Source organism: Drosophila navojoa, chromosome X (genome assembly GCF_054131105.1).
Source record: "Drosophila navojoa isolate 15081-1374.11 chromosome X, UAZ_NAV_1.0, whole genome shotgun sequence".
Lineage (NCBI taxonomy): Eukaryota > Metazoa > Arthropoda > Insecta > Diptera > Drosophilidae > Drosophila > Drosophila navojoa.
The window spans coordinates 7569857-7595643 of record NC_142895.1 but is presented as its reverse complement, the minus strand read 5'-3'; the positions used below and the strand labels follow the sequence as shown (position 1 = coordinate 7595643).

The following is a 25787-nucleotide window of genomic DNA, read 5'->3' as shown; positions in this document are numbered from 1 at the left end:
CCAGCCCTGGTAGTCTTGTATATATATATATGTGTGTATTTACATACATATATGATGTGCATTTGTTTAGTCTACAAATTTTGTAAAGTTTATCGTTATTTTATGTGACGGTTGTATAATATTAATACGGTATTAATCATGTAAAACGGTTTAGTTACGTCTGTTCATCTGCGTTTATGATTTATTGTGTTTTTTAATAAAGTTGTCTGTAGGGCTCACAAAAGAGATAGCGGACAGCTGATCCGACTTAACTCAAACCCACAAAAAATTATCACACCTGCGACAAAATAAAATAAAATATTCATAATATTGTCGCTTTCAACATATAATATTGGGTTTAACCTAAACTTACACCTGTAACGGTAATTTTCTTGGAAATGGCGCTGCCTAGAAATCTTGTGGCAAAGATATGTAAGTAAAATAGAATTTCAACTCTATGAAAGTAGTTCTCATACTTATTGGCCGACACATATGCACACCGAGCGGTTTATCTGTGTGTGCGAGCATGTGTGTGTGTGTTTGTGTTTTGTGTGTCAGACCGTTTTGGCCAATAACATGCAAATAATTGCATGTGGGATGCAGACCTTGTAAGGAGCTGTGCAGTTACACATGTGTGCCGCTGTATATGTATGTGTGTGTGCGTGCGTGTGTAATGTGCGTGCGTTAATATATGTAAAAGTATTGGAGTTAGGTTAAGATGAGGTCACGACATCAAACAACCATAAAAAGCTAAAATAAACATTCCAATATTGTATATATTAACATAAACAACTTCCTAAATATCGGCAAAACATTACAGCATGCCGTATCTGTTGCATATAAGACACTGATACACATGTGTGTATGTGTGTTTATGCGCATATATGGAACATTTGTTTATATACAGAAATTGATCTCATACAAATCTAGAATTCTTTTTAAATGTATTTAAATCATTTTACTTTAAAAAATATATATATTTCTAATGATTGGATCTTAACTATTTGAAATGTTAAATAATTTTAATCCATTAATTGAATTGATGTTTTAATTAATAGAATTGATTTTAGTATATATTTTGACTTAACTATTTCACTTCATATATTAAAAGAAATTTTAGTTTTGGTTCTAGTTTCCACTAAATATAATAAGTAAATCACTAGAAGAGTAATATGATCGTCAGACAGTTTCAATTTCCCATTAAGTTAGTCTAGCCTCGATTCGGTACATACATATGTTTTCTGTTCTGAGTAAGGAAATCGAATGCTGTCCGTAGACGTAACATAAACAACAAGTAATAAACAAACATTTAGCTCGCATTTAGCTCTAATCCAAGCATTTCTTGTAATCAATATGTATATTTTTTTATTTATATACAGATGACATTAAGGCACACGACGGCAAAGTCACAAGCCTCGATTTGGGTGAAACGGGTCGAGTGCTGGTCACTGGAGGCGAAGACCGCAATGTCAATCTATGGGCGATTGGCCAAGATGAATGCTTTATGGTTCGTATATGCAGATCTACAATGAATATCAAATATATATATCATTCACAAATATCTCACTTTTCCTCCCTATATAGTCCCTAACTGGCCACAATCGTTCGATTGAATGCGTTCGCTTTGCATACAAGGATAATTTTGTATATTCAGCCGATGATATTGGCATCATTCGGCGATGGGACTTGAATGCCCAGAAGATTTATTCAACACTGAATGGGCACATGAAGAGTGTGCGAACCTTGGACTTTAATCCATCCGGGGAGTACGTGGTATCGGGCAGCAATGATACAACGGTCAGGTAAGTGCACACCTACGACTCTTATTTTAACACAGATCGTTTTACATCTGGCATCATATGTTTATTCTACAATATCATTTCGATCAATTGTTAGAGATTTAGTTTGAAGTGGGACAACAACATCTTCCATCTCACTGTCATTCATGTAATTGTTCAGCAAAATCGTTTATATATGGTAGAACTGATATCGTAGATTGCACTTCGTTATATCATGTTTATATTATAGATGTATGTGCATATATGTATATACATGAGTCATGCAATTCCATTTGCTTTCGTTTGTTTTATAGAGTTTGTACTCAAGACAAATTTGAATAGGGTTCCAGGTTAGACTGCATTTGAACCGGAAAAGTCCATGTATATGTAGGTATATAAATATATTTTAACTAAATATATACATACGTATATATGGTATATCCGTCAGTCATTTTAATTTTTCCATGCTTCTATCCGGTTCTTAATCATTTGTTATCTGCTATAGTATACGCTCGCTTTATCTATTTTACCCGATTTCTGGTTATAGTAAATTGCATACCCCGCACATATCAATTGTCTATTAATTTAACTCCGCCGTAGAAATTACGGAACTGCGATCATGATTTGCATTCTTTGCTCTAGAGTCTTATGTAATTAAGTTTAGCGATTTCGATTGTTTATTTTATTTTTGTATTAAAATTAGGCAAAAGAACAATTACATTTAGCTGAGTTATAAATGTGTTGATTGCAATATTTTTATACCACCGCCTGGTTATGTTGTAATATTATATATATGTATTTATATATACATGTTTGTATGTATATATAAGTGATAATTGCCTCGCTTCAGCCAGCCTTAAATCTGAATTTACAGTTTGGCGTTTGAGCTCTTCAGGTCGACATAGGCGCCCGAAATAACCTCCTTGCCCGTCTCCACGACTAAAGTGCGCAGGTGGATGCGTGCCCCCTCCTTCCACATCTCGATCCTTAGGGTTTGTCCCGGCAGCACGGGGCCGGAGAAGCGCACTTTCACCGCCTTGAAGAGCTCACTGTTGTTATCGGCGTATTTGCTGAGCACCGCACGCACCGAGTAGCCCAGAGAGCAAAGTCCGTGTAGAATGGGTGTCTTGAAGCCGGATAGACGTGCAAAGTTCGAATCAATGTGCAATGGGTTCAGATCACCGGAGAGTCGATACAGGGCAGCTTGATCTTCGCTGGTCTTGTACTCTATGGTGGCGTCGGGTGCCCGTTTGGGGGCAGCCGCCAGGGGCACAACACCGGCAATGGGATCCTTTTTGCCGCCAAACTTGCCGGCGCCAACCACAAAGATGGCGCTTTGATTCTTCACCAGAAGGCGACCGTTCTCATCGAACGACTCACAGCTGGTGACGACCACGGCGCCGGAGCCCTTGTCCATCACATCGAACACCTTGCCCTTGGTGACCAATGTGCCACTGGTGGGCAAGTCGTCAACAATTTCCAAATACTGCTCACCGTGCAGAATGTTGGACAGATCGGCGTTGCTATTGGGCAGCGCCGTGGACACCAGGGGACTGCTCATGGTTAGCAGCAGGCCAGGCAGCACGAAGAATGATGGGATCGGGGAAAAGTCACCATCGTTCTCATACAAGAAGCGAATGTCCTTGGGGTTTTTGGTTGAGGCGCCAATGCCCAGGGCGTAGAGGATCAGCTCTTTGTTGCCGAATGAGAAGCTATCCTCGATGGCATCTTTATCGCCGGCCTTCAGGTTCTCCAGCACCTGCAGCAGGGAACCCGAGGCTTCGGAAATGGAATTGATGTGCGTCGCTTGCGACATGTCTGTCACCTTATTCCATGCACTCTGCACGTACTCAAGCGTTGAGGGCTCATCTATTGATGGTCGCACCACAGCTCCCTTGCCACGCACCGTATGCACCTTGGTCGCCCAGCCGGCAGCGCTTTCAATGTAACTGCCTGTTAAAGAAGATATAGCAAATCAGAATAGGGGAATATTAATATGAGGAGCATTACGCGATACGCACCATTATCCTCGCAGGACTCGTGGCACAGATAGACAACGACGGGCGCAATTAGACTGGGCTTCAGCTCCTGGAAGAGTATGTCGGGCAAGATGCCTTCAGTCATGCGACTGGCTGCTGTTGGAATGATAACGTTGCAATGAATGTTGTTCTTCTGGCCCTCAATGGCTACCGTGTTGGCCAGTCCAACCAGGCCCATCTTGGCCGCCGAGTAGTTGGCCTGGCCAAAGTTTCCGTAAATGCCCGAGTTAGACGCCGTCATGATGATGCGTCCATAGTTCTGGGCCTTCATGTGCGGAAAGGCGGCCTGTGTGCATTTGAAGCTGCCCTTGAGATGCACATCGAGCACCAGGTTCCAATCCTGCTCTGTCGTCTTAATAATGCTGCGATCACGTAATATGCCCGCATTGTTAATCAAAATGTCAACACGTCCGAATGCCTTGATGGCCGTATCAACGACCTTTGCACCATCAATAACTGAATTGTAATCGGCGACTGCTTCGCCGCCGTTCTTACGAATCTCCTCGACCACCACATCGGCTGCCCGCTGAGAGGCGCCCTCGCCCACATGGCTGCCGCCTAGATCGTTGACCACCACCTTGGCGCCGCGCGATGCCAGCAGCAATGCATACTCCCGTCCGAGGCCAGCTCCAGCGCCGGTAACAATCGCCACACGGCCATCAAATCGCAATTTCGCAGCTGAAGACATTTTCTGTATATATGGTTAGAGACTTGCTGTGATATAAACTTGTTCTCTGCAATTCGGATACCGAAGCAATCAACTGTCAATTCGGCTGTGAGACGTCTATAAATGAAAAATTGTAGCTTAGCTCACAGTGGTCGATGAACTTTCAACCTCAATCACAGATACATATATGAATATTTTTACTGATAGGATATCAGCGTTAGATTAGATTCTCTTACATTAAGCAAATAAAGACTTGTTTGTATATATGTATGTGTGTGAGTGTATGTATGTGTGTGTTAGTTAATGCAGTTGAAGATTCGTATTACTTTCCATTGAGAAAACGTTGATTACGTGTCTGAATTTAAAATGTTTAATGTTTGATCGAAGTCCTATGGCTCGATGTGGTCGCATACAAGTAAACAATCTCGTATATTCCAAATGAATTCAACAAATGTACCTGTTTGTTTAGTTTTTACTCATACGCACATATGTATATATAGTACAAAAGTGTACGGCAGACACACACTCACCCACAAAACATATATTAATAATGTCAAATGCAAGAATATTTTACCTTTATCTCATGTATTGGCTGTTTAAGTGAGGAATTATCTTTGTATCGCCGGTACAAAGGGCACTTTTAATTATCGATAAGCCTGTTGCAAAATGAAAACAAAAACTGGATTAACAACAGAGGTTCACAGCAATTTTTATATTGCCAGACAGTTGAAAGTGGTGGAATTTTAACCGATTGCCGTTCACTCTGTGACTTATTTTCTTAGTCGATACTATCGCACGGAGTTATACAGGGCTGCAGCGTGTATATCGATTCGATAAGGCGCTGACTTTGAACTGTATTTTTGTTCTGCAAATTATATTAATAGACTTTGCCATATGGTTTTCTCATATATCGATATCGGATAGGGCGCTAAGTTCAAACTGTTTTTCCTGTTAAATTAACTTTTGAGTTAATTTTGTTATCATTTTAGACTATGGGATGTTCAAAACGAAAATAAATGCATTAAAGTTTGCAAAGGACACATATCGCATGTGAATTCAGTGAAATTTTCACCTGATGGACTTTGGATTGCTTCCGCTGGCTTGGAAGGATCAATATTAATATGGGATATACGCAAGAGCAAGCAGATAATGGAGTTTATAGCCGAGCCACCCGTTACGGCTATCACATGCATACAATTCCATCCATTTGAGTTTCTGCTTGCAGCGGGCCGAGTGGATGGCACTGTGTCTATCTATGATTTGGAACATCAATTGCTTGTCTCCCAAACAACTCATTTCTATGGTCAGGCTATCAGATGCATTACATTTAGGTAAGCCATTGTTGCAATCATCTATCTATTATAATATTTAATAATAACGATTCTCCCATTAGCGAGAATGGCGAGTGTCTGTTTGTGGGCAGCGCTGCCGGAATATCTGTGATTGGATGGGAACCAGACCGTGAATTAGATCACATCAAGGGTAACTGGGTCTCATTGGATGACATGAAAGTGATCAAAAATAAGATTGTAAGCTATCTACAAAGTTATTAATTAATTATAGGAGCATTAATTCGTATTTGTTTGGCTTACAGATCTGTGGCTGCCATGAAATTGATACCGTGTCAATTAATACAGTTAGCCTTGATTGTGTGATACCGTTCTATCAGCCGGCAAATGCTGAGCCTAATTTCAAGCATAACTCAACTAATCGCAAGAGCTTCTCACGCGGTACCCAAAAGTTTAGAATATCGATGGGCGGAGCCAAGCCGGCCAAAGTGGAAGAGGAGCAGGAGGACAATAAAAGTCTAACTTATGACGAGCAATCGTCTCCAAATTTGAGTCTGGAGGTTGTCAATGAGGCTGCACTGGAACATATCGAATCATCGTCAATGTCATCATTACACAATCTGCCTTATAACTATGGCATAGATATGGGCTCCAGCCGTGTACTGAACGTTTATCAGCCGAGCTCATTGCACGTGCCAGACGATTACAACCTCTACCCATTGGATAAGGCTGTAGTTGCAAATGATGTCGAGTATAGTCCTAATGACAGCAATCCGCCAATACTCAATAACTATGATAATTGTGAGATGGCCGAAGACTTTCCAGTCAACCAGAACTACACAGCCAGCAACTACAAGACAGTACCTGCATCAACAATAAACGCCTCATCGAAATCAATTAAAAAGACAACGACAACTTTGCACAAACGGACCACAGCGATGGGCAATACCAAACAGACTTCGACATCAATATTCGGCAATAATAAGCTGAGCCAAACGTCTTCAGTTAGTTCAATGGAGCTGCACAAGCTCGACGATAATATGGTACTCAAGAAGTCAACGTCCACAACAGTTGTCAACAAGAACAAGCGAACGATGGGTTCGCAGAGTCAGTTCTACAAGGAGAATGCTCAGCAGAAGAATATAAGTGTGGAGATTATTACGAAGCCACCAATAAGATCCCGTACGACCCTCGATATGCGTACCCCCGCACATCAGACAAAGGTCCAGGAGAAGCCTACCCATGTATGTATTATTGAATTGAACCGCATTCAACTTTCAGTTATTCTATGATAAATCTTGAACTGTAGCCACCAATGAATTACCGTCCGGACTTGATACCAACCTCGGGCAAGAATTCGAATCGTAATTTCATTGATGAGCAATACGATTTTGATATGCTCTCGAGATCACACGAAGCTGTGCTCCAGGAATTGAGCAATCGTCAAGCCAGTCTCGAACTGCTACGCAATTCGACACGGTGAGCATTATCAGATTAACATATTTAACAGAAATGCTAATAGATTTATTTACCACTTGTTTAGTGTTAATGATGTTCTAAGTGCACTTAGGTTGGCCAAGTCAGCTGGACGCTCCATTTTTATAGATCTTTTAGGTGCAATACTGGAGAAGCCGTAAGATATATATTGATGTTTGGTTTGTTCTCTATATTTTATAACTTATTTTTCATTTAGGTCTTCATTGAATTTGGATTTTTGTACATTTGTATTACCAGAACTGTATGAGCTGTTGCAAAGTCAACACAAATTGTAAGTAAATGGCATATATACATAATTTTGATTATAAATATAAATGTATCATTTATCATTTGCAGTCATTTCACCAGAGCCTGCGATACGCTGCGCATCGTATTATCAAACTTCTTGCCAATGATCCAAGAAAATCTGGACTCTTGGGCTGCCAACGGGCTGGGCGTCGATGTGACACGCGAGGATCGACAGCGAAAGTGTCTGGAATGCCAAAGATGGTTGTTGCAAATCAAAAATCTGCCTGAATCGATACATTTTGGGTCAACGCTGTCACAGCTACAAAACATGATTATTTTTTAACAAGCAAAAGAAAAACACCTAGCTAAAAAAAAAGTTAAAAAGCAAAACAATTGTCCAGCATTACAAATGATTTACATACATACTATATATATATATATATATACATATATATATATTAATTTGTTATTCAAAACTAATTTATATCATTTTTAAATTTAAGACTTAATAATTTAAAATTATAAAATTTTATGAAATATATATTTGTATTACAAATTTCATAATAATTAAAATCACCATCAATTGAATTCTTGTTGAATTGCTGAGCTTAAAAGCCCTGACCATATTGTTAATCACTTAGAAATGCCGTTAGCTCGAGCCCTTGCCTGCTCCCTCTCTTTTTCTGTCTCTCTCTCTCTCTCTCTCTCACTCACTCTCTTTGTTTTCAAATGCAAATCACAAAATGCATTTTGTCGCACCCAACGAAGCGTAGCTCGGACAAGTTCGAGCTGCTATTGTTCTGAACTTCAAAGAGAATGCAGTTTTGTGCTGTGTGCATGGGTGTGTGTGTGTGAAAGAGTGCGTGTGAGTGTGCATGTGTGTGTGTGTGTTAAATATATACAAAATGCCATCAAATATACATAGGTGGAGCATCGGTACTTCAATGAGCGTATTGATTTGAGTTACTCTGTAATTAAGTTGAGTTAAGGTTAATGGTTGGATGTTTGATGTCTGGATATATAAATACAATATATGTATATGTATACATATATAGGTACGACGGTACGTCAAATCGTCTTTTGTTTTAGAGCTAACTTTAACAGCTTTTGCAAATGAATGTTATTCCCAATGTGACCCGTAATGGAATCATAAATATGGTCTGTCTTAGTTCATTGGAAGAAAAATGATCTATTGCTGAGCTTTGGAGTTAAGATTCTTAAGCTATAGTTTTGCAGTAGAATTAATGAAAGCTCCTGTCTGGCTAGATTATATAGTCCGTCCATTGGGGGGCGTCTCTATGTCTTAGTTTTAGAGTTGCGTTAGGCAGTAGAATCAGCACTGAGCTCCTCCTGCAGTACTAAAATTTTGATCTTCTACTGCTGTAGGATCTATGTGGAGCCGCGTCCTTGAATTTCACATGAGCCTAACTGTATAATTCAGTCGGCCCCAGTCGTACTTTTCTAAAAACTTCGACCTGTTATTTTCAGTACTACCTCTCTCAGCACATAGTTTGCTCTTTTTTAGTGGGTATTCGAGTGGGTAGTTTGCTGCTTGACTTGAATTGTGCACTCTTGCGCTTCATGGACTGACTGATTGAATAGACTGACCATAGAACCAAAAAAACGAACGAGCCAAATCAAATAATACAATTGCCTATTGAAGTTTAACTTACCATGTCGCCGGATTATTGTTAGCCGTTTGCGTGGCTTCGTCTATTTGGCCAGTAGCCGCAGCTTGGCATCAGTCTATTTTGGCCAACTGGCAACTGCAGTTGGCATCGCATCGAGATGGAGCTGAAAGGTCTGTTCATATTGTGCTCACTGCAGGTGCTAGCCGTGAGTGCGGAGCCTGGCTACGAGCACAGCAATCGGAACGCAGAGCTCGAGAGTCCGGACAGCATTTTGGACGTCGAGGCAGCTGAGTCTGTGGAGCATGGAGCAACGGGCAAGCAGCTGAGAGTGGCTGGCAAATCCTCGGCCAGGTATGCGGACTACGATTACTATACAACGGGTCGGCGCACCATGGACACTGCGCCAGGTGAAAATGATCTGAGTGGCGCTGCTGCGATACGCACACCTGGCCGAGACCAGAACTTGGGCTACATACGCAAGCCCGCGGATGAGAGGATAGCCAATCCGTTGCCCTGGTACGGACAGTATACGGGCAAATCGATTGCCATGTATCCGTCCCGGTCGTACGACCCGTACATCAGACGCTACGACAGGTGAGTAGCTGTGGGCCTTAAAGCATTTCTTTAATTTGGCATTCTCCCCTCCCCTTCAGATTCGATGAGCAGTACCATCGCGCCTATCCGCCGTACTATGAGGACATGTACGTGCATCGGCAGCGCTTCGATCCCTACGATAGCTACAGTCCACGAGTGCCCCAATATCCGGAACCCTATCTCATGTATCCCGATCGCCATCTGGACACCCCGCCGCCGACAGACTACATCAAGTCGCGCCGTGGCTACATCGATGACCCCATGGCCATGGGCATGCCCGTGCTCGACTCCTACAGTAACAAATATGTCTCGCCCAAGCTGCCGCAGCAGCTGTCGTCGCCCCGCAGCCGCAACGAGCGAGTCGTCTACTATGCCCATCTGCCGGAAATCGTGCGTACGCCGTATGACACGCCAGTCACCCGTAAGGATCGCAATGCAGCCGCCGCCGCAGCCGCAGCGCTCGTCGCACAGCCCGCGCCCTTTAAGCCCAACAAGAAGAAATTGAAGTCGCTGCAACGAAGCGACAATTCGACCAACTATAAGCAAATCTTTTAACTTCGCTATGCTCTTTTCCACGAATATTGTTCAACGGCATTGTTTTTGCTTAGAGATACCTCTAATCTACTTTATATATATTTTTATTTTCATTTTAGAATTTTCTACATTTTATTTAATTGTATTTCAATTTATAATGATTTTTAATATCCATGTTTTTTTTTTTTTTGGCAGAGATTAAAGTTTAGTTCTTAAGAAAATTTTTAACCTTAATTATAATAGTTTGATTTTATTTTATTTTTTTTATATTTTATATTTAAATTTTAGAATTTTCTATGTTCTACTTTATAGAACTTCAATTTATAATGATTTTTTTTTTTAAATATCTATGCTTTTTTTTATTTTTTGGCAGAGATTAAAGTTTTAAGACAGTTTTTAACCTAAATTATAATCATTTTTTCAATACATTTTTTTGTCCTAAAGTAGCACTTTTCATTATCAAAACAATAAATCAAAAAAATATATTTATAAACAAATATTTATATCTGAATATTTTTCGGCTTGTCTTTAATTTGTACTTAATGCCATGCTGTATTTTATTGCTTATGGCTGGGGCTTTATGAAAGTATATTTTAAAATGTATATTAAAAAAATGAAATGTAAATGTTATATCGAAATTTAAAAAGAAAAGTTTTTTTTTTATCGTTTGGTTGATCAGACCGATTTCATGAAATCTTTTAATTTTTGTGTTTTTTTAGCCTAGGACATAGGCATTAATATAAATTTTTCGTCTAGTTTAATTATTAGAATTTCCAAAATGGATTGGCTCGGAGTGACCTTGCACATATCGGATAATACTTGTTACAGCGGAAAGATCTTTGAAATAATTGTAATTAAATTAAAAAAAAAAAAAAAATGGGCAGTAAAATATTGAAAACATTAAGAGTAGCGCTACTCAAGCCGGTGACCCTAATAAATAATGATAAAGATCAAGAAGCGATGGCATTTACATACCATGATGAACCGATTCAAGGAGGTAATACAGGCATTACAAAAAACTTTGGCCAAAGTAAAAAGACATTATTATTGGAAAAAATGGCACGTCATATCAAAGAGTACATTAAGAAATGTTCAAAATGTCTTAAATCAAAAATAGCAACAAAAGTAAAGAGCCCAAGGACAATAACAGAAAATCCAAGGATAATATCACATCTACTACTATCACAGAGTGATAGTAGACACTATAGGTCCACTACCACGCTGCGATTTAACAAAATACTTAATATCCATTTCAATTCGGAATAAAAGTGCAACAACTGTTGCCAAAGCTATATTTGAAGGCTTTATTCTGAAGTACGGTCCAAGAATATAAAAATTCCATTATAAATGACTTGTGCAAGTTTTTGAAAATAGACAATATAACGTCTACTGCGCTTCACCACCAGCCCTTACTGACAATAGAACAAAGCCATCGAACATTCAATGAATACGTTCGTTCACACAGGTTAGGTTAGAAGTTGCAGATAAAATAACTAGAGTTATGTTAGAAAAAGCCAAGGCTTACAGGAAATTAGAATATCATAGAAATACTAAGAGTTTTGAATTAAGTGTAGGAGATAAAGTACTAATAAGAAATGAAATAGGGCACAAGACCCAGCATATATAGGACTATACATAGTAGTTCAAATAGAAGATAATGACAATGTTTTCATTGGGGATACTAAGAATAAGTAACAGAAAGTACATAAGGATAGGCTACAAAAAAAATACTATACCTAAAAGATTTCATGAAATCGTGAATACGAGAATATTTTTCTTTTGCTTTTGGATATTTTCAAAATTTATAATGAATATACGTATTATTCTCCTTTCATTTAAAAAAATTTGTTTTGTGTTTCTTTCCCAATACGCTCTAAGTAGCGTTGTCGTTCCTCCGGCGTCTCGGCTTAAACTTTGTTCTTGCTGCCCGGTACTCAGCTATTGTGAGTGGGCGTGGTCCATCGATGGGATGCCCCAGCAACGCTTCTTGGAGTGTTGGTGCGTCCCTTTGCTCGACAGGAGCAGCTTCCTCCAGTATCTCGTAGTACCTCTGCTTGTCTGCTTGTCGTTTACTGCTGTTGAATCAGGAATATGGGTGGTTCTTCGTTGAGCAGCGAGGCCAAGAAAGTGACACAAATTTAGTATAGACGCTGAGGTGGGCCTATGGAGACCTGATGTACAGAGAGCGTACGTTCTGCCAACTCTTCTTGTTCTTCATTAGTTGTAGGATTGTTTGACTGATGTAATTAGATGTCGCTGTGCTTGCACACTACAGTTAAATAACATTTCTGAGTCATTACGATTTTGTTGACTCTGTTTATTTTCACTATAGTCAATGAATCGAGTTTTGTTTAATATTTATTTTCACTGCTTTATATTATTAGCACAACACTGATAGGTTTGTGACCATGTCACGAAGCCTTTAAACTGTTCGGTTTGAGTAGCTTTTATTGAATGATCGAATCATAAGAATCAAAAAATGCCTAAAGCTAAAAGTACATAGATTTCTTATTAAATGTCTCTACCGCTGAAGGCAGCAGAGCCAGAGAGCGCAATATTTACATATATATGTATGTATGTATGTAGATGCAAAGGGCATAAACACTAGCTTGCTATATGAGCCGTTGGGTTGTCAAGCGGTCAAATGCTGACGCGGCTATGTATATGAGCCGCTGCTGCGGAAGGCAACAGTATACAAGCGGCAGCCGCTGGATTGCTAAGCGATCCAACGCTGACGCGGCTATTCCCATGCGTCTTGTTTATAAGCGGTCCACTTATGTGGCCGATAATATTTGAAGTGCATTTATGTTTATAGTATATATATATATATATATGCCTGAAGGCCTTTGTTGCTCTGGCTTAACAAAAAAATTGTTATTTATTGAATTAATTCTTGATAACAATAAATAAATAATAAATAATAATAATAATATATAGATATAGCTAGGAGAATTTCTTGAACTGCTGTATGCTATATGCTGTATGCTGTATGCTGTATGCTGTATGCTGTATGCTGTATGCTGTATGCTGTATGCTGTATGCTGTATGCTGTATGCTGTATGCTGTATGCTGTATGCTGTATGCTGTATGCTGTATGCTGTATGCTGTATGCTGTATGCTGTATGCTGTATGCTCTGTATGCTGTATGCTGTATGCTGTATGCTGTATGCTGTATGCTGTATGCTGTATGCTGTATGCTGTATGCTGTATGCTGTATGCTGTATGCTGTATGCTTGTATGTGTATGCTGTATGCTGTATGCTGTATGCTGTATGCTGCTGTATGCTGTATGCTGTATGCTGTATGCTGTATGCTGTATGCTGTATGCTGTATGCTGTATGCTGTATGCTGTATGCTGTATGCTGTATGCTGTATGCTGTATGCTGTATGCTGTATGCTGTATGCTGTATGCTGTGTGTGATACCAACAATGTCTCGCTATTCCCTTCTTCCCTTTATTCACGTTTCTCTTCCTCTTCGTCTCTCTCTCCAACTGCTCTTCTCCCAGCTTTATGCCCTTTGCAAATTTCGTTTGGCATTTTGGTTAAAGTTAAGCCAAAGATTGAATGGCGACAATTTCTGCACACATACACACTGAATGGCCCAAGTTAGCCCAAGAAGCATAACTCTTGGCAAAGGCATTTCATCAAGTCTTTACCCTGGAGTCTCGTTAATTACACAATTCCATTATTTTTCTGCTTGCAGATAGTAAAGTTTGCGATTTCTGCAATTTAACTTTCCCGCTACCAAAACAGGAAGAACAAAAAAAAAAAAAACAAACGAAATAAAATAAATGAAGAGAACAAGAAAGATTCGTAATTATGTGCTTATGTACGTGGTCCATGGACACATCCATCTGAGAGGCACCAGAGAGCGCTCGCCTCGTCGCGCTTGGGTCACAGCTTTTAGTCATTTGGTTCGGCTTGACAAACCCGCAGCATGAACACCAACAATAGCAACAGCGCCAACAACAACAACAATGGCCACAAAAAGGACAACAAATGCTTCTGTAATGCATGGACACGTACAGCTAATTAATGTGCCTTTCATTCCCACCACATTTGTCAGCTGCGAATTAAGCGATCTAATCGCATATGTCATCCACTTTGTGACACATGTCAGCTGGTAAATATGTTGTATTACGTGCCAGCTGGCAAAAATACCATGAAGTATTATAGAATATTATGTGTGCTTTACGAATTCGGGATACTATAGAGTTTGGCATACTAATGAAAATTGCAAAAAAGTGTCAGTTAATAACGCTCATTGTAACTTGCATGCTCAAGCTAATGTTAATGTTAAAGGTTCAAATTGAAGTTCTTGGTAAAGTACTTTATAAAAGGTTAGTACTTAAGTTTATGATAAAGTTATTTGGTAAATCTGATCAAACGGCTTGTGAATGGTAAATAAGCTGCTAGACTTTAGAGAGAAGTTCAAGTTGAAGTTCATGTTAAAGTTCTTTGTAAAAGTTTGGCACATAAGTTCATGATAATGTTCTTTTGTAAATTTAATCAAACAACTTGTTTATACTTAAGATCCTTGTAAAGATTATTTTAGAGTATTTTATTGTATAGCTTATTGTCCAGTTTTTAGAGACACTTACTGAATACATTTGCAATTCATTGTAAGGCTTAGACTAAAGTTCATGCTAAAACTTTTTGCAAAATCTCAGTGGAACTTTTCAATTAAAAAACTCATGCTATAGTGTACTTCATTTATATATGGTTTGGTTAAGCTTAGGTTTTACTTTAAAAGGTCTTGTTGAATGAAACAAAGTATAAAGCCAAATAGAAATTTTTTTAAAAATATTTTTAACATTGTTACTTTTTAATATTTCTTCACAACCTTTATTCATAAACATATGTACTTTTTGCATAGAATTCTTAGAGTATTTTGTATTCGGTTAGCCTGAAATCATCTTCATCTTGCTTGGCTATTTACGAGCTTATTTTGGTTGTTCTATTCTTTGGCATTTCCGCATTATTACTCACAACTTGACACAAACATTTTCGCAGGTCACACACACACACACACACACACATACACCGACACACGCACACTCGCAGAGAAATGGACACATAAACACATAACATAAAGTTGGAACAGGAGAAACGCGACAACTGGCTGCCCCTTGTGGGACATTTTGCATGGGCCATAATCGAGCCGCAGCGAAGCGGTGGCGGCACAGGAAACCTAATGAGCGTACCGCCCACGCACTGAAACAGTTACACACGCATATATACACATATACATATATATATATGTAGGTGGGACTTGGCGAGGCATACAACAAAGCAATTCGGTCTGCTCGTCCAAGGACAAAAACAATAACAATGATGCACGCGATACTTAAGAAAGTTTTGTGCTCCAGCAACAGGGCGTGGGACAGTGCGGTAGTGGGGTAATGGGCGGCGGACGGTGGGCGGTGCGGGGCGGGGCGTCGCCATAATTAGAATCATTGAAATACATGGAACCATTCAAAGTTCATTTGCTCAGTGAGGCAGCACGGGACAAAAGTGTCCATTCGATGGCCGCGCTGCACGACATATGCCCTCCAATCGTGCGATTGTGTGTGTGTGTGTGTGTGTGTGTGCGTAGGTGTTGTGGCAAATGAGAAAACAATGCCCGAATAACGACTCTCCGATGTGCATTAAAAGATTTATTTCTTTGCGAATAAATGAAGTTCGTTTTTTTTATGGTTTCGTTCGCTCCGTTTAGTAGCTTCGGTTGAGACTAGAGATGGGCGTAATATAATTACATTTACTTTCAAATATCTGAAGTTCTTGGTATTTTTTTAAGTCATATATTTTTGGAGCTATACTGAAATTAGTTACTATTAAGCTATAATGAAAAAATATTTCAAACAAATATTTTTAATTCTTGATTAATTTTGTTCAAATAAATATAAAAAAAATTTTTAATAAAATATACAATTAAGTTAATAATTTATGTTATATACATATGTATATTTTTTTTAATAAATATGAATACAAAAATATTAAAAAATAAAATACTATTAGTATTAGTTACAAATATATATATATTTTTTTTAATATTATTTTTTTTTTTTACCTTGTTAGCTGTTATTATAAAGTTTAGATTTATAAATATAAAAATAAATATTATTTTCAATAATTTTATTTGTATAACAGATGCAGCATTTTGCATCATAATTTGACCTGTTAAGTATGCAGTGTTTTTTTTTTTACATTTTCGTGTCACGCTCTCATCGCTAGTGAAGTGCTTACCTTTATCTCTGGGCGCATTTCGGTGGGGACATACATTAAGCACAAGCACAGACAGAGATGTCCTTTGTTTGCGCACATGAAGTATTTGCGTTGATGTTTATGTGCCCACATATGTATGTGTGCGTGTGCTTGCGTGTGTGTGTGTAATCGCTGAGTAGTTAAATGCTGTTGAGTTGTATTTATGTGGGTTGCAGCCAGCTTAATGCGCTTTGGCCAACGCAACTCTACAAATCACCGCAAATTTATTTGTGCGATGCAAACAGTTTACTCACACATAGACACACACGCACACACACAGATACATATACTATATAAATATGCATATACATACATATGTATATGCCCTTAGCTATAAGCTATGTATATGCTACAAGTAATTAGTAACTGCAAATGTAAATTTTTGGCCTTTTTTTTATAAATAAATATTTTTGTTCATAAAAAGTTGATCATGTTTTTTAAGCGGACCTTCTACGAGGTTTCTTCAAAAAGTATTGCTAACAAGGAATTTATTTGAGTTTGCTGTAATATATTCTTTTATATTGTATAATATACGCCCATAAATTGAGATAGTTTGGCATTACAACTAAATTTTTTGCAGTATAAATAAGCAGCTTATAAAAGAAAAAAATATTCTTATAATAACATATTATTTTATAATACATATTTATTATTGTTTCCATTGCAAGCATTTACCTAAATTATACATTTAAGCTTCAAGTTGCAACTTTGCTGACTTTTGAATTATGGCAACCCTTAAAGAGCACTGCAAACTAGTGTTGTTAAGTAATATGAGAGTTTGATAAGGAGAACACGTGTCAATTACCCTCTTGGTCAGCCTTAGTTTGCGTGCGCACAGCAAAGGGGGTGTGGCATGCGAATGAGTGTGGGTGTGTCTACGTATTCGTGTGTGTGTGTGTGTGTGTCTGTGTTGGCAAATGCAAAACCTATAAATCTTGATACAGCACACATTATTGATTGGCGCTAGCCATAGCATGGGCTTGTGGGGACGTGAAGCGTGGAATACACGCAAATGGACATATGGACAAACATATTATGCATATGGATGGGCAGTGTTTGGCTAGTTGTATTATTGTCAAAAGATATGAAAGGGCAAGGGCAAGGCTGAGGCTGAGGCAGAGACAGAGGCCAGCGAGACGGGGGCCCCATTGCGTATAATAGGATAAATAAATAATTCAAATAAATAACGCCGAAATAAAATCATATGCAATGACGAATTATGATACAATGTGGATGGAGTGTGTGCGTGTGTGTTGCTTTTGGGTACGTTGTTGTCCCACTGTTGTCCCGTATGATTGGGGCGCTCGTAAATCACTGACAATAGGCCAAACGAGCCGAGCTGAGCAAACACCCCTCTGGCTCTGATTAGAGCACTACAAGTCAAACTCCTCTCCGGCCCAGCACACTGGTGTCAAGTGCCAAGGGCATTCCGAATATCTATATATGTATGTATATGTGTATATATCTGGTACATGATGTAGGCTGATGAAGTCGGCCAGTGGCGTATGTGCTCTGCTCTGCTCTGCTCTGCTCTTTTGTCATAAATATTAAACGAACTTATCTCTTTCGTCTTTGTTTGCGAAAAAATTTATCATTTGAGCCAAGTTTGTTAATTATTTATGCTGCCATGTTTCATATTTTGCTGCCCGCTGCAGCTGATTTATGGCAACGGAGACATCCACCCACACACATGGCCACATCACTAAACATATACATATATACAATATATATCTGAAATTTATATATATATATATGTCATATATATCAGATTGTCTGACATGTGACATTTCGTTTCCTTGGGGACCTGAAAGTTTTACTTAGATTTGTTATCATTGAACTACGGCTCTTAATTTGATTTTTGGCTTTGCTGAGCAAAATTAATTTTCAATTTAATTTTCTCACATCTCATATTCGTAGTATTTGAGTGAGGTCAGAATACTCAAATTGGGTAGGAGCGAATTTTCTACTTGAGCTAGTTAATATGATTTGGACCTAACACATAAATCGATTTTTATCGATAGGATGAGTTGATGAATTGAATTGGCAATAGAATGAAATGATACAGTCGATCAGGCGGACAGATAGGTGGACTGATAGACGCCCTGATGGATACATGGATGACATTAGCATGAAGGGAGGGGTAGAGAAATGGAGGAATGCGCAAAAAGATAGACGGATTGGTTTACGGACGCATGGACGGATGAACAGACAGAGGGTTGATACTAGATAATATTCCTAAATATATATGACACTTCTATCTCTACTCACATTCCTATAAAATAGACGAAATCGCGAGCTCCAAATTCCGATGAGTTTAATAAGTAAAGATTACCAAAATATCAGTCAAAATTGTTATTCATTATTATTATTATCTTTTTCGCGTTAATTCTCTATTATGTGTTCCTTATTTTATTTATTTTTTTAAATATATTTTTTTTATAAATTCTTATGAAATCGTGTGCTTTTCATTGATGTATATAAGAATTGCTAGCTGGGCGCAGCTCTATAATTTAGTTGTACATAGATGCTGATTTATTGCTCTACTTAGTTAAGAGTCGCCTTCTACGTCTCCTCGATTCGAGTCTGGGATAGAGGTATGTGAGTGCGTGTGTGTGTGTGTGTGTGTTGCTATATCATGTGCTGCTCAGATTCGATGCGGCCTCAATGTCGGCTTTGGTGTCCATCTGTGTGTCGATGGTTGGTTCGCTCGCTCGCTCGTTCGTTTCGATATTGTTGAAGTGCAATAAAGTCGAATTTAATTGCCCGTTTGAAATGAGCAAACTTAATGGACAATGACTCATTAACACTGACACGTCAAACAATAATGGCGTGTCTGGCTGTTTGGCGCAAAAGGCAAGGACAGGCAAGGAAAGGAAAAGGAAAAGCGGAAAGGCGGAAATTGAAATAACGCTTCCTGCGAAAACAAGGACGACGCAGAGCGAGCATCAGCACGTCCAAAGAGTCAGCAGTCGCAACCTACAATTCGTATGTCCATGTTCACGTTCACGTCCCATGACAAAAGCTTGACTAGCGCCGAGCCCCCCAAACACACACACAGGCACATCAAAAGAATGGCAATACACACACACACACATACACACACACGCAAGGCAGAGCACAAAAAAAAGCAATTAAGGACGTTGAAAGCAATCTTAAGCGCTGGCTGACGGTGACAGTAACGATGACAGAGGCAGGAGCAGGAGCAGGAGCAGCAGCAGGAGCATGAGCAGCAGCAGGAGCAGCAGTTGAAGGGGGACTGCATGTGAACTCTGATGTATGTGTCGTCCTCCTGTGAGGCTCTTAAGGATGTGACATGAAATGCTTATCAGCTGGCACAGGCCCAAGCCCATGTCCAACTTTTAACAGCCGTTTGTGTGCCACTCACTCAAGCCAACGCCCAGCACGCCCAGCACGCCCACACGCCCCGCCTATGAAATTAGTTTTCCCACAGTTTTATCTGTGGCTCTCAATTAACCAAGCAGCCAAACCAAGGATTCAATCAAAATGTAGCAAATGCTCAGCTCTTTAAATGAACTCCGGGGCGAGAAAACTATTGAGCTGCCATTGAATGGCAGCGGCTAATGAATAATGCCTGATTTCCAGACCCGAGCAGGAGCGCCATGCTGCCATCCATACCAATGAGCCAGACGCCAAGAGGCGCGTCGGTCCATCTTTGTAGGCCACTTCAACAGCTGCTAAGTACAACATATGGGCAGTACGGTTAATTGCAATGCAAAACGAGTCAACAGGCCAATGAAAGGACAACGGTTAATTATCTATGCTCGAGCAATGCAATGGAAACAGACGTGATTTATAACAGAGTTTATAACTCATAAAGTTCTGTATGACATACACATAATTGTGTTTAAGACTAAGCTAGAGATGTGCGTGGTAATTCTCATATGGAGCTCTATGACTGTTGATAGAGATTTATAATTTGAAGCTCTATCTGATGAGGCTCTACTTCCATACGTGGAAGCGAAAAGCAGTTCCTGATACCTTATCCATAGAAGCCTTTGATATATTGAGGTTCTACTTTAATCCTCGGTAGGCATGAACGAAGGATCTTTTTTAGATCTTATCTTCGTTAGCTGTGCTTGAGTAGCTGCTGAAGTTATCGATAACATGGAGCAATATTCAATGAGATCTGTCATCGTCTTATGCATTTTAAGTTATATTCTTTTAAAGACATTTTTACAGCGCGATATACTCCCTCTCTATTATAAAAAGACAATATATGTAGATATGTATACCACAAAAAAAGTTCTACTCTTCTTTCTGGTTCTCCAACTAGTATGTTACGATCTTTGCTCCCCTAGTTTCCATTCAATTATGAAAACAAATATTTGTTTTTTCGGGATCTCAGGATTTCCTGCTTATAAATGTCATCTGTTATAATTTTACAAATCTAAGAAGAAGTAAAGCTAGTTAATGCCCAAGAACAATATATTTTCCATTCGTTTTATGCGCTGCTTGGGCTGTGTCCGTCTCATTTTTGTTGTTGTTTGTTTTTATTTTCCTTTGAATTTTTCATAACGAAGCGCAAAGCGTATTTTGTGGACATTAAAATGCCACAAAACGTTTTATAGTAATTTTTCATATTTTCACCGGCTCGACCGTTGCGTCGCGTCGCGTCGCGTTGCGTGGCGAAAGGACGCAAAGGCAACTGGGATGGTTTTTGCCTGGGCTTCGCTACGGGTTGGGCCTGGGCTGTGCTCGAGTTTGGGTTTTGGTTTGAACGTGGGTTGGTTGCTGGAATGTTGTCGACGTTGATGTTGATGTTGATCTCGTGCTGTGAAGTAACGCGGCACACGCATCTACGCTGATAAATTTTTATCTTTGTATGACAAGTTAATAATGTGCCAGCCCAGGCGCCGAGCCGCCTTCTGCCTTCCGCCTTCCGCCTTCCGCCTGCCGCCTCCTTCGTCTTCGTTGGACGAAAGGCGAAACAAATGGCTGGGTAAGTGGTGTCGTTGGGCTTGCGACTCATTCGCATGTTGCTTATTGAAATTTAGGTAAAGTATTTTCATGGAGTTTTAACGGATTTATTGTGATTTTTGGGTCACGTGACTTGTTGTTGTGGAATGCCAACAGGGCGCTTCCCTTCCCTTCCATTCTGTTTCTTCATTTTTTGTAATTGTTTTTTCATTTGATTCATGCCAGCGATAGAGAAACAATTTGTTACACTGCACAAACATTAGCATACATCATGCGAGCGTCTGGGTGTGCGTGAGTGTGTGCGTGTGTGTGGGCATTGGAAATATATACCCACTGTACGTGGATACACTTATGGCTATCGATTTCTGTGCGGCAAATATCGAGAGAGTAACAAATTAAAAAGTAACGCACATTCGACAGTATGCGTAGCGCAAAAATTGTTTTACATTCATATCTCGGAAATTACGACACCCTGGGGAAGCGGGTGTTGGTCACTTGGACAGCCGTACCCATGCCGATTCATTCGGCCCTCTTCCTTTTTTTTTGTTTGGGGTCTTTGAAATGCCACTTTGCCGTTAAGTATAAATCTTGGCCAGCAGCCGAATCAGAGGCGAAAACCGAAATGTTTAGTATGCGCATCACATGCTGCGTCGATGGGATATTGGTAAGTGTGGCCGGTGCCAATGATGCCTAGGTAAGAGCTACGACATTTGAGCGCCTGATGTGGTTAGCACACACACCCAAGCTCATACACACTCACACTCACACACACACACACGCATCTGCAAGCTCGTAAAAAAATAAAAATTGTATTCGATTTTTAAGGGATTCTTTTCAATTTATTGTACACGGTTTGTGGCCCAATCAAGTCGGCTTTATGAATTTATATGCCAGCACGATAACAAAAGTTTAAATAAATAAAATGCGATTGAAAATATGCTAGACTATGATGGTATACAGGTAGATACTCTATAGATGTGACATACAATGTATGTATATCTGTAGATGTTCCACATAGCATATGTCCCTCCTGATGCTCTGAAGGTACTCTGTGGGTGCTCTATACTATTGTATTACTGTTATACTCTTATATTTCTATTGTTCTACTATTGTTATACCATTAAATGTCTACTACTACTGTACAACTGCTACCACTATTATAGTACTATACAGCTGCTATTACTTTTATAGTACTATTCAACTGCTAATACTACTATATTATTCTACTATACTACAATTACTACAATTATAGTACTATATAACTGCTACTACTATAATAGTACAATATACCTGCTACTACAATTATACTACTATACAACTGCTACTACTATTATTCTACTATACAACTGCTACTACTTTTATATTACTATACAACTGCTATTACTTTTATAGTACTATTCAACTGCTACTACTATTATTCTATTATACAACTGCTACTACTTTTATATTACTATACAACTGCTACTACTTTTATATTACTATACAACTGCTACTACTATTATACTACTATACTACTACTACTACTACTATTACGCTACTATACAACTGCTACTACTTTTATACCACTATACAACTGCTACTACTATACTACTATACTACTATACTACTACTACTACTACTACTATTACACTACTATACAACTGCTACTACTTTTATACTACTATACAGCTGCTACTACTATTATTCTACTATACAACTGCTACTACTTTTATATTACTATACAACTGCTACTACTTTTATATTACTATACAACTGCTACTACTATTATACTACTATACTACTACTACTACTACTATTACACTACTATACAACTGCTACTACTATTATACTACTATACTACTACTACTACTACTATTACACTACTATACAACTGCTACTACTTTTATACTACTATACAACTGCTACTACTATTATACTACTATACTAATACTACTACTACTATTATACTACTATACTAATACTACTACCACTATTATACTACTATACTAATACTACTACTGCTATTATACTACAATACTAATACTACTACTACTATTATACTACTATAATACTACTACTACTACTATTATACTAATATACTACTACTTTTATACTACTATACTACTACTATAATACCACTACTACCGCTAATACACTTATTCACTTTATTTTTAATACACTAGTACCACAAATATACAGCTACTACTATTTCGCAACTAATATTACTACTCTAATATCTTGAGGTACTCTCTTAAAAGCTATAGTACTTTTATAAATATGTTGCTAATTCAGCTTTTAATTTCATATTCATTTTTGTTTAGCATACTTTTCGGGTTAACGCATAGAATTGGATGTAATTTGAAGGGGAATCAAGCTAGATTCGACTTATGTCTGTTTAATTACGAGATTCCCTCCGTCTATTATGCAAAATTTTGTAATGGTAAAATACGAAATTAGCAAATCCAAATTGGAAATAATTTCTCTGCTCGTTTCAACAGAATTTTTCGGAGATTTTTCACAGCTACACAATAGCAGGAATTTCGGTGAAAATGATGTTGGCCTCAACTGTGTTGGGTGGTTGGTTGGCTTTGGTCTGTTGTTACCCTTCCGCAAAGCACATTTCATTTACAAATATCTCGCATTGGTGCATATGAATTTATTCTAGTTCATGGTTTGCTTTTATTCCGAACTGTGAATGCTGCTGGCAGCATTTGTATTTTGTTCCATTGTTCAATGCAGCAGTTACATACAGACATTAGATATTTTTATTGTGCTATATAGGGCATATATTACTTATGAATAAGCATTTTGTTACATTTTATGAGCATTACACATTGAACAGTTGGAAACTGTTGAGGCTTAAAACTATAGTATTTGGATGCATTTAAATGTAAAACATTTATTTGTCAGAGATTTATTTGATTCACATTCAATTTTGGCATTAAATATGTTTAAAGAATTGTTATGAAAAAATAAGAAGGAAAGAGGATATATATTTAGGTTAGGATAGAGTGATGTATATTGATAAATCTTAAACGAAGATTTGATGGCCCTTTAATACCAAGTTATATTTAACGTTATTTAGTATTTTTAGTATATCTTGAAGTTTATATAGTAGGCCTAGTAGGTTGGAGGGCTATCCCCAAACATTATCATACATACCTTATACATATACAATATTCCTATCGTATCGACTATACTCAATACACTTCCAAGCTTTCATTACTAGCTCTAGTCCTACGTTCCAAATATTGTAACTATATCAAATGTACCATCAAGCTCACTTAGTTAGCAATTCAGATGTGGTTTGACAGCTGCTGCTCGGCATCTCCCCAAAAATACTTAAATTCGGGAATTATATGGCTAGGTGGACCAGCCAGGCAGTAATTTGAAAATTGCGTTGGGTTATAAAATTTGTGTGTTTACCGCTTCATTGCCATGTATATATAAGTAATAGAAACAATTTATTGTACGCCAACTCCCACCACTCCGGGCGCCAGCTCTCCCCAGCCATTCCATGATGGCCATCCGGCTGCTGCTGCTGCTGCTGCTGTTGCTGCTGCTTAAATAAATGTAAATTTGCTCGATTCAGAAACAGAAGCAGTTTTCCTTCTGGCCATAATGACGGAGCGACTACGATGTTTGCCTTGAACTCTGGGGTCGCGGCATAGGCCTAGGCCTAGGCCTAGGTGGGTTTGTCCTTTCTAAACGTTCTATAATTTGCTTATTATGCGCTTCATGCTGCTCGCTTTTATGTTTTGCCACTTTTTCTCGGCACCCAGAGCATAAAATACGCACCCTCTGCATACGCATAAGCGTACGCGTACGCGTTCCCATTCTCCTCCATTGCGTCCACGTTGACGACCCATCCGCCCATCCGCCCATCCGCTCATCCTGTCGCGTCCTTCCGTCGTTGCAGCCATACGGAAGCAGTCGCGGCAGCCAGGACGCCGTGATCCTTGGCCCCTTGCCCGGTAGCGTCGTCAATGGTTCATATTTTGTCATAATTTATGTCGCTTTGGGTGTTGTTGCTGATGCCTCGGCCTTAACTTTGCCATCGGGCCACAGCCACAGTCCCCATCTCCAGCCTCCGCCCCAGTCTCGGTTTCTGCGGCATTGGCACTACCGGCGCAGGCACCGCAGCCGCAGCCAGGACACCTTTTATTTTATTTTTTTTTTCCAGCAGTGGTTGATTTGCTTGCAAATTTATTAAAAATCTTCTGGTTGCTTCATTTTATTAGGGCATATCCGTCAGAAGACACTGTGAACGCGATTTTCAGCTCATCCGAGGGCTGTCACAGCAGTACAGCAAGAGGGTGCGAAAGTGAAGAGTCTGCTGGAGATTGGCCGGGGTTTTTATTTTATATTTT

The 25787-nt window shown here is 39.0% G+C and overlaps 3 protein-coding genes across 4 annotated transcripts; 2 read left to right on the top strand and 1 right to left on the bottom strand.

Moving 5' to 3' along the window:
* Positions 1–29: 29 nt before the first annotated feature.
* Positions 30–8065, top strand: kat80 (katanin p80). The gene is made up of 10 exons (XM_018109054.3): positions 30–411; positions 1359–1486; positions 1564–1781; positions 5453–5794; positions 5857–5992; positions 6058–6996; positions 7062–7231; positions 7296–7385; positions 7446–7520; positions 7586–8065. Exons 1-10 carry the CDS (start codon positions 378–380, stop codon positions 7818–7820), a joined length of 2367 nt encoding a protein of 788 aa, XP_017964543.1. The 5' UTR covers positions 30–377; the 3' UTR covers positions 7821–8065.
* On the bottom strand, positions 2431–5225 carry Mfe2 (peroxisomal Multifunctional enzyme type 2). Of its 2 annotated transcripts, XM_018109058.3 has the most exons (3): positions 5038–5225; positions 3779–4580; positions 2431–3710 (listed from the first exon to the last, which is right to left on the bottom strand). In XM_018109058.3, exons 2-3 carry the CDS (start codon positions 4482–4484, stop codon positions 2626–2628), a joined length of 1791 nt encoding a protein of 596 aa, XP_017964547.1. In that variant the 5' UTR covers positions 4485–4580; positions 5038–5225; the 3' UTR covers positions 2431–2625. The 2 variants fall into 2 exon arrangements, with proteins under 2 accessions (XP_017964547.1, XP_089119183.1); XM_089263057.1 differs by lacking the exon at positions 5038–5225 and having other exon boundaries at positions 3779–4600.
* Positions 8066–9019: 954 nt separating the features above from the next.
* On the top strand, positions 9020–10460 carry LOC108656285 (uncharacterized). Its single transcript, XM_018108305.3, has 2 exons — positions 9020–9702; positions 9762–10460. Exons 1-2 carry the CDS (start codon positions 9266–9268, stop codon positions 10255–10257), a joined length of 933 nt encoding a protein of 310 aa, XP_017963794.1. The 5' UTR covers positions 9020–9265; the 3' UTR covers positions 10258–10460.
* The last annotated feature ends 15327 nt before the right edge of the window (positions 10461–25787 follow it).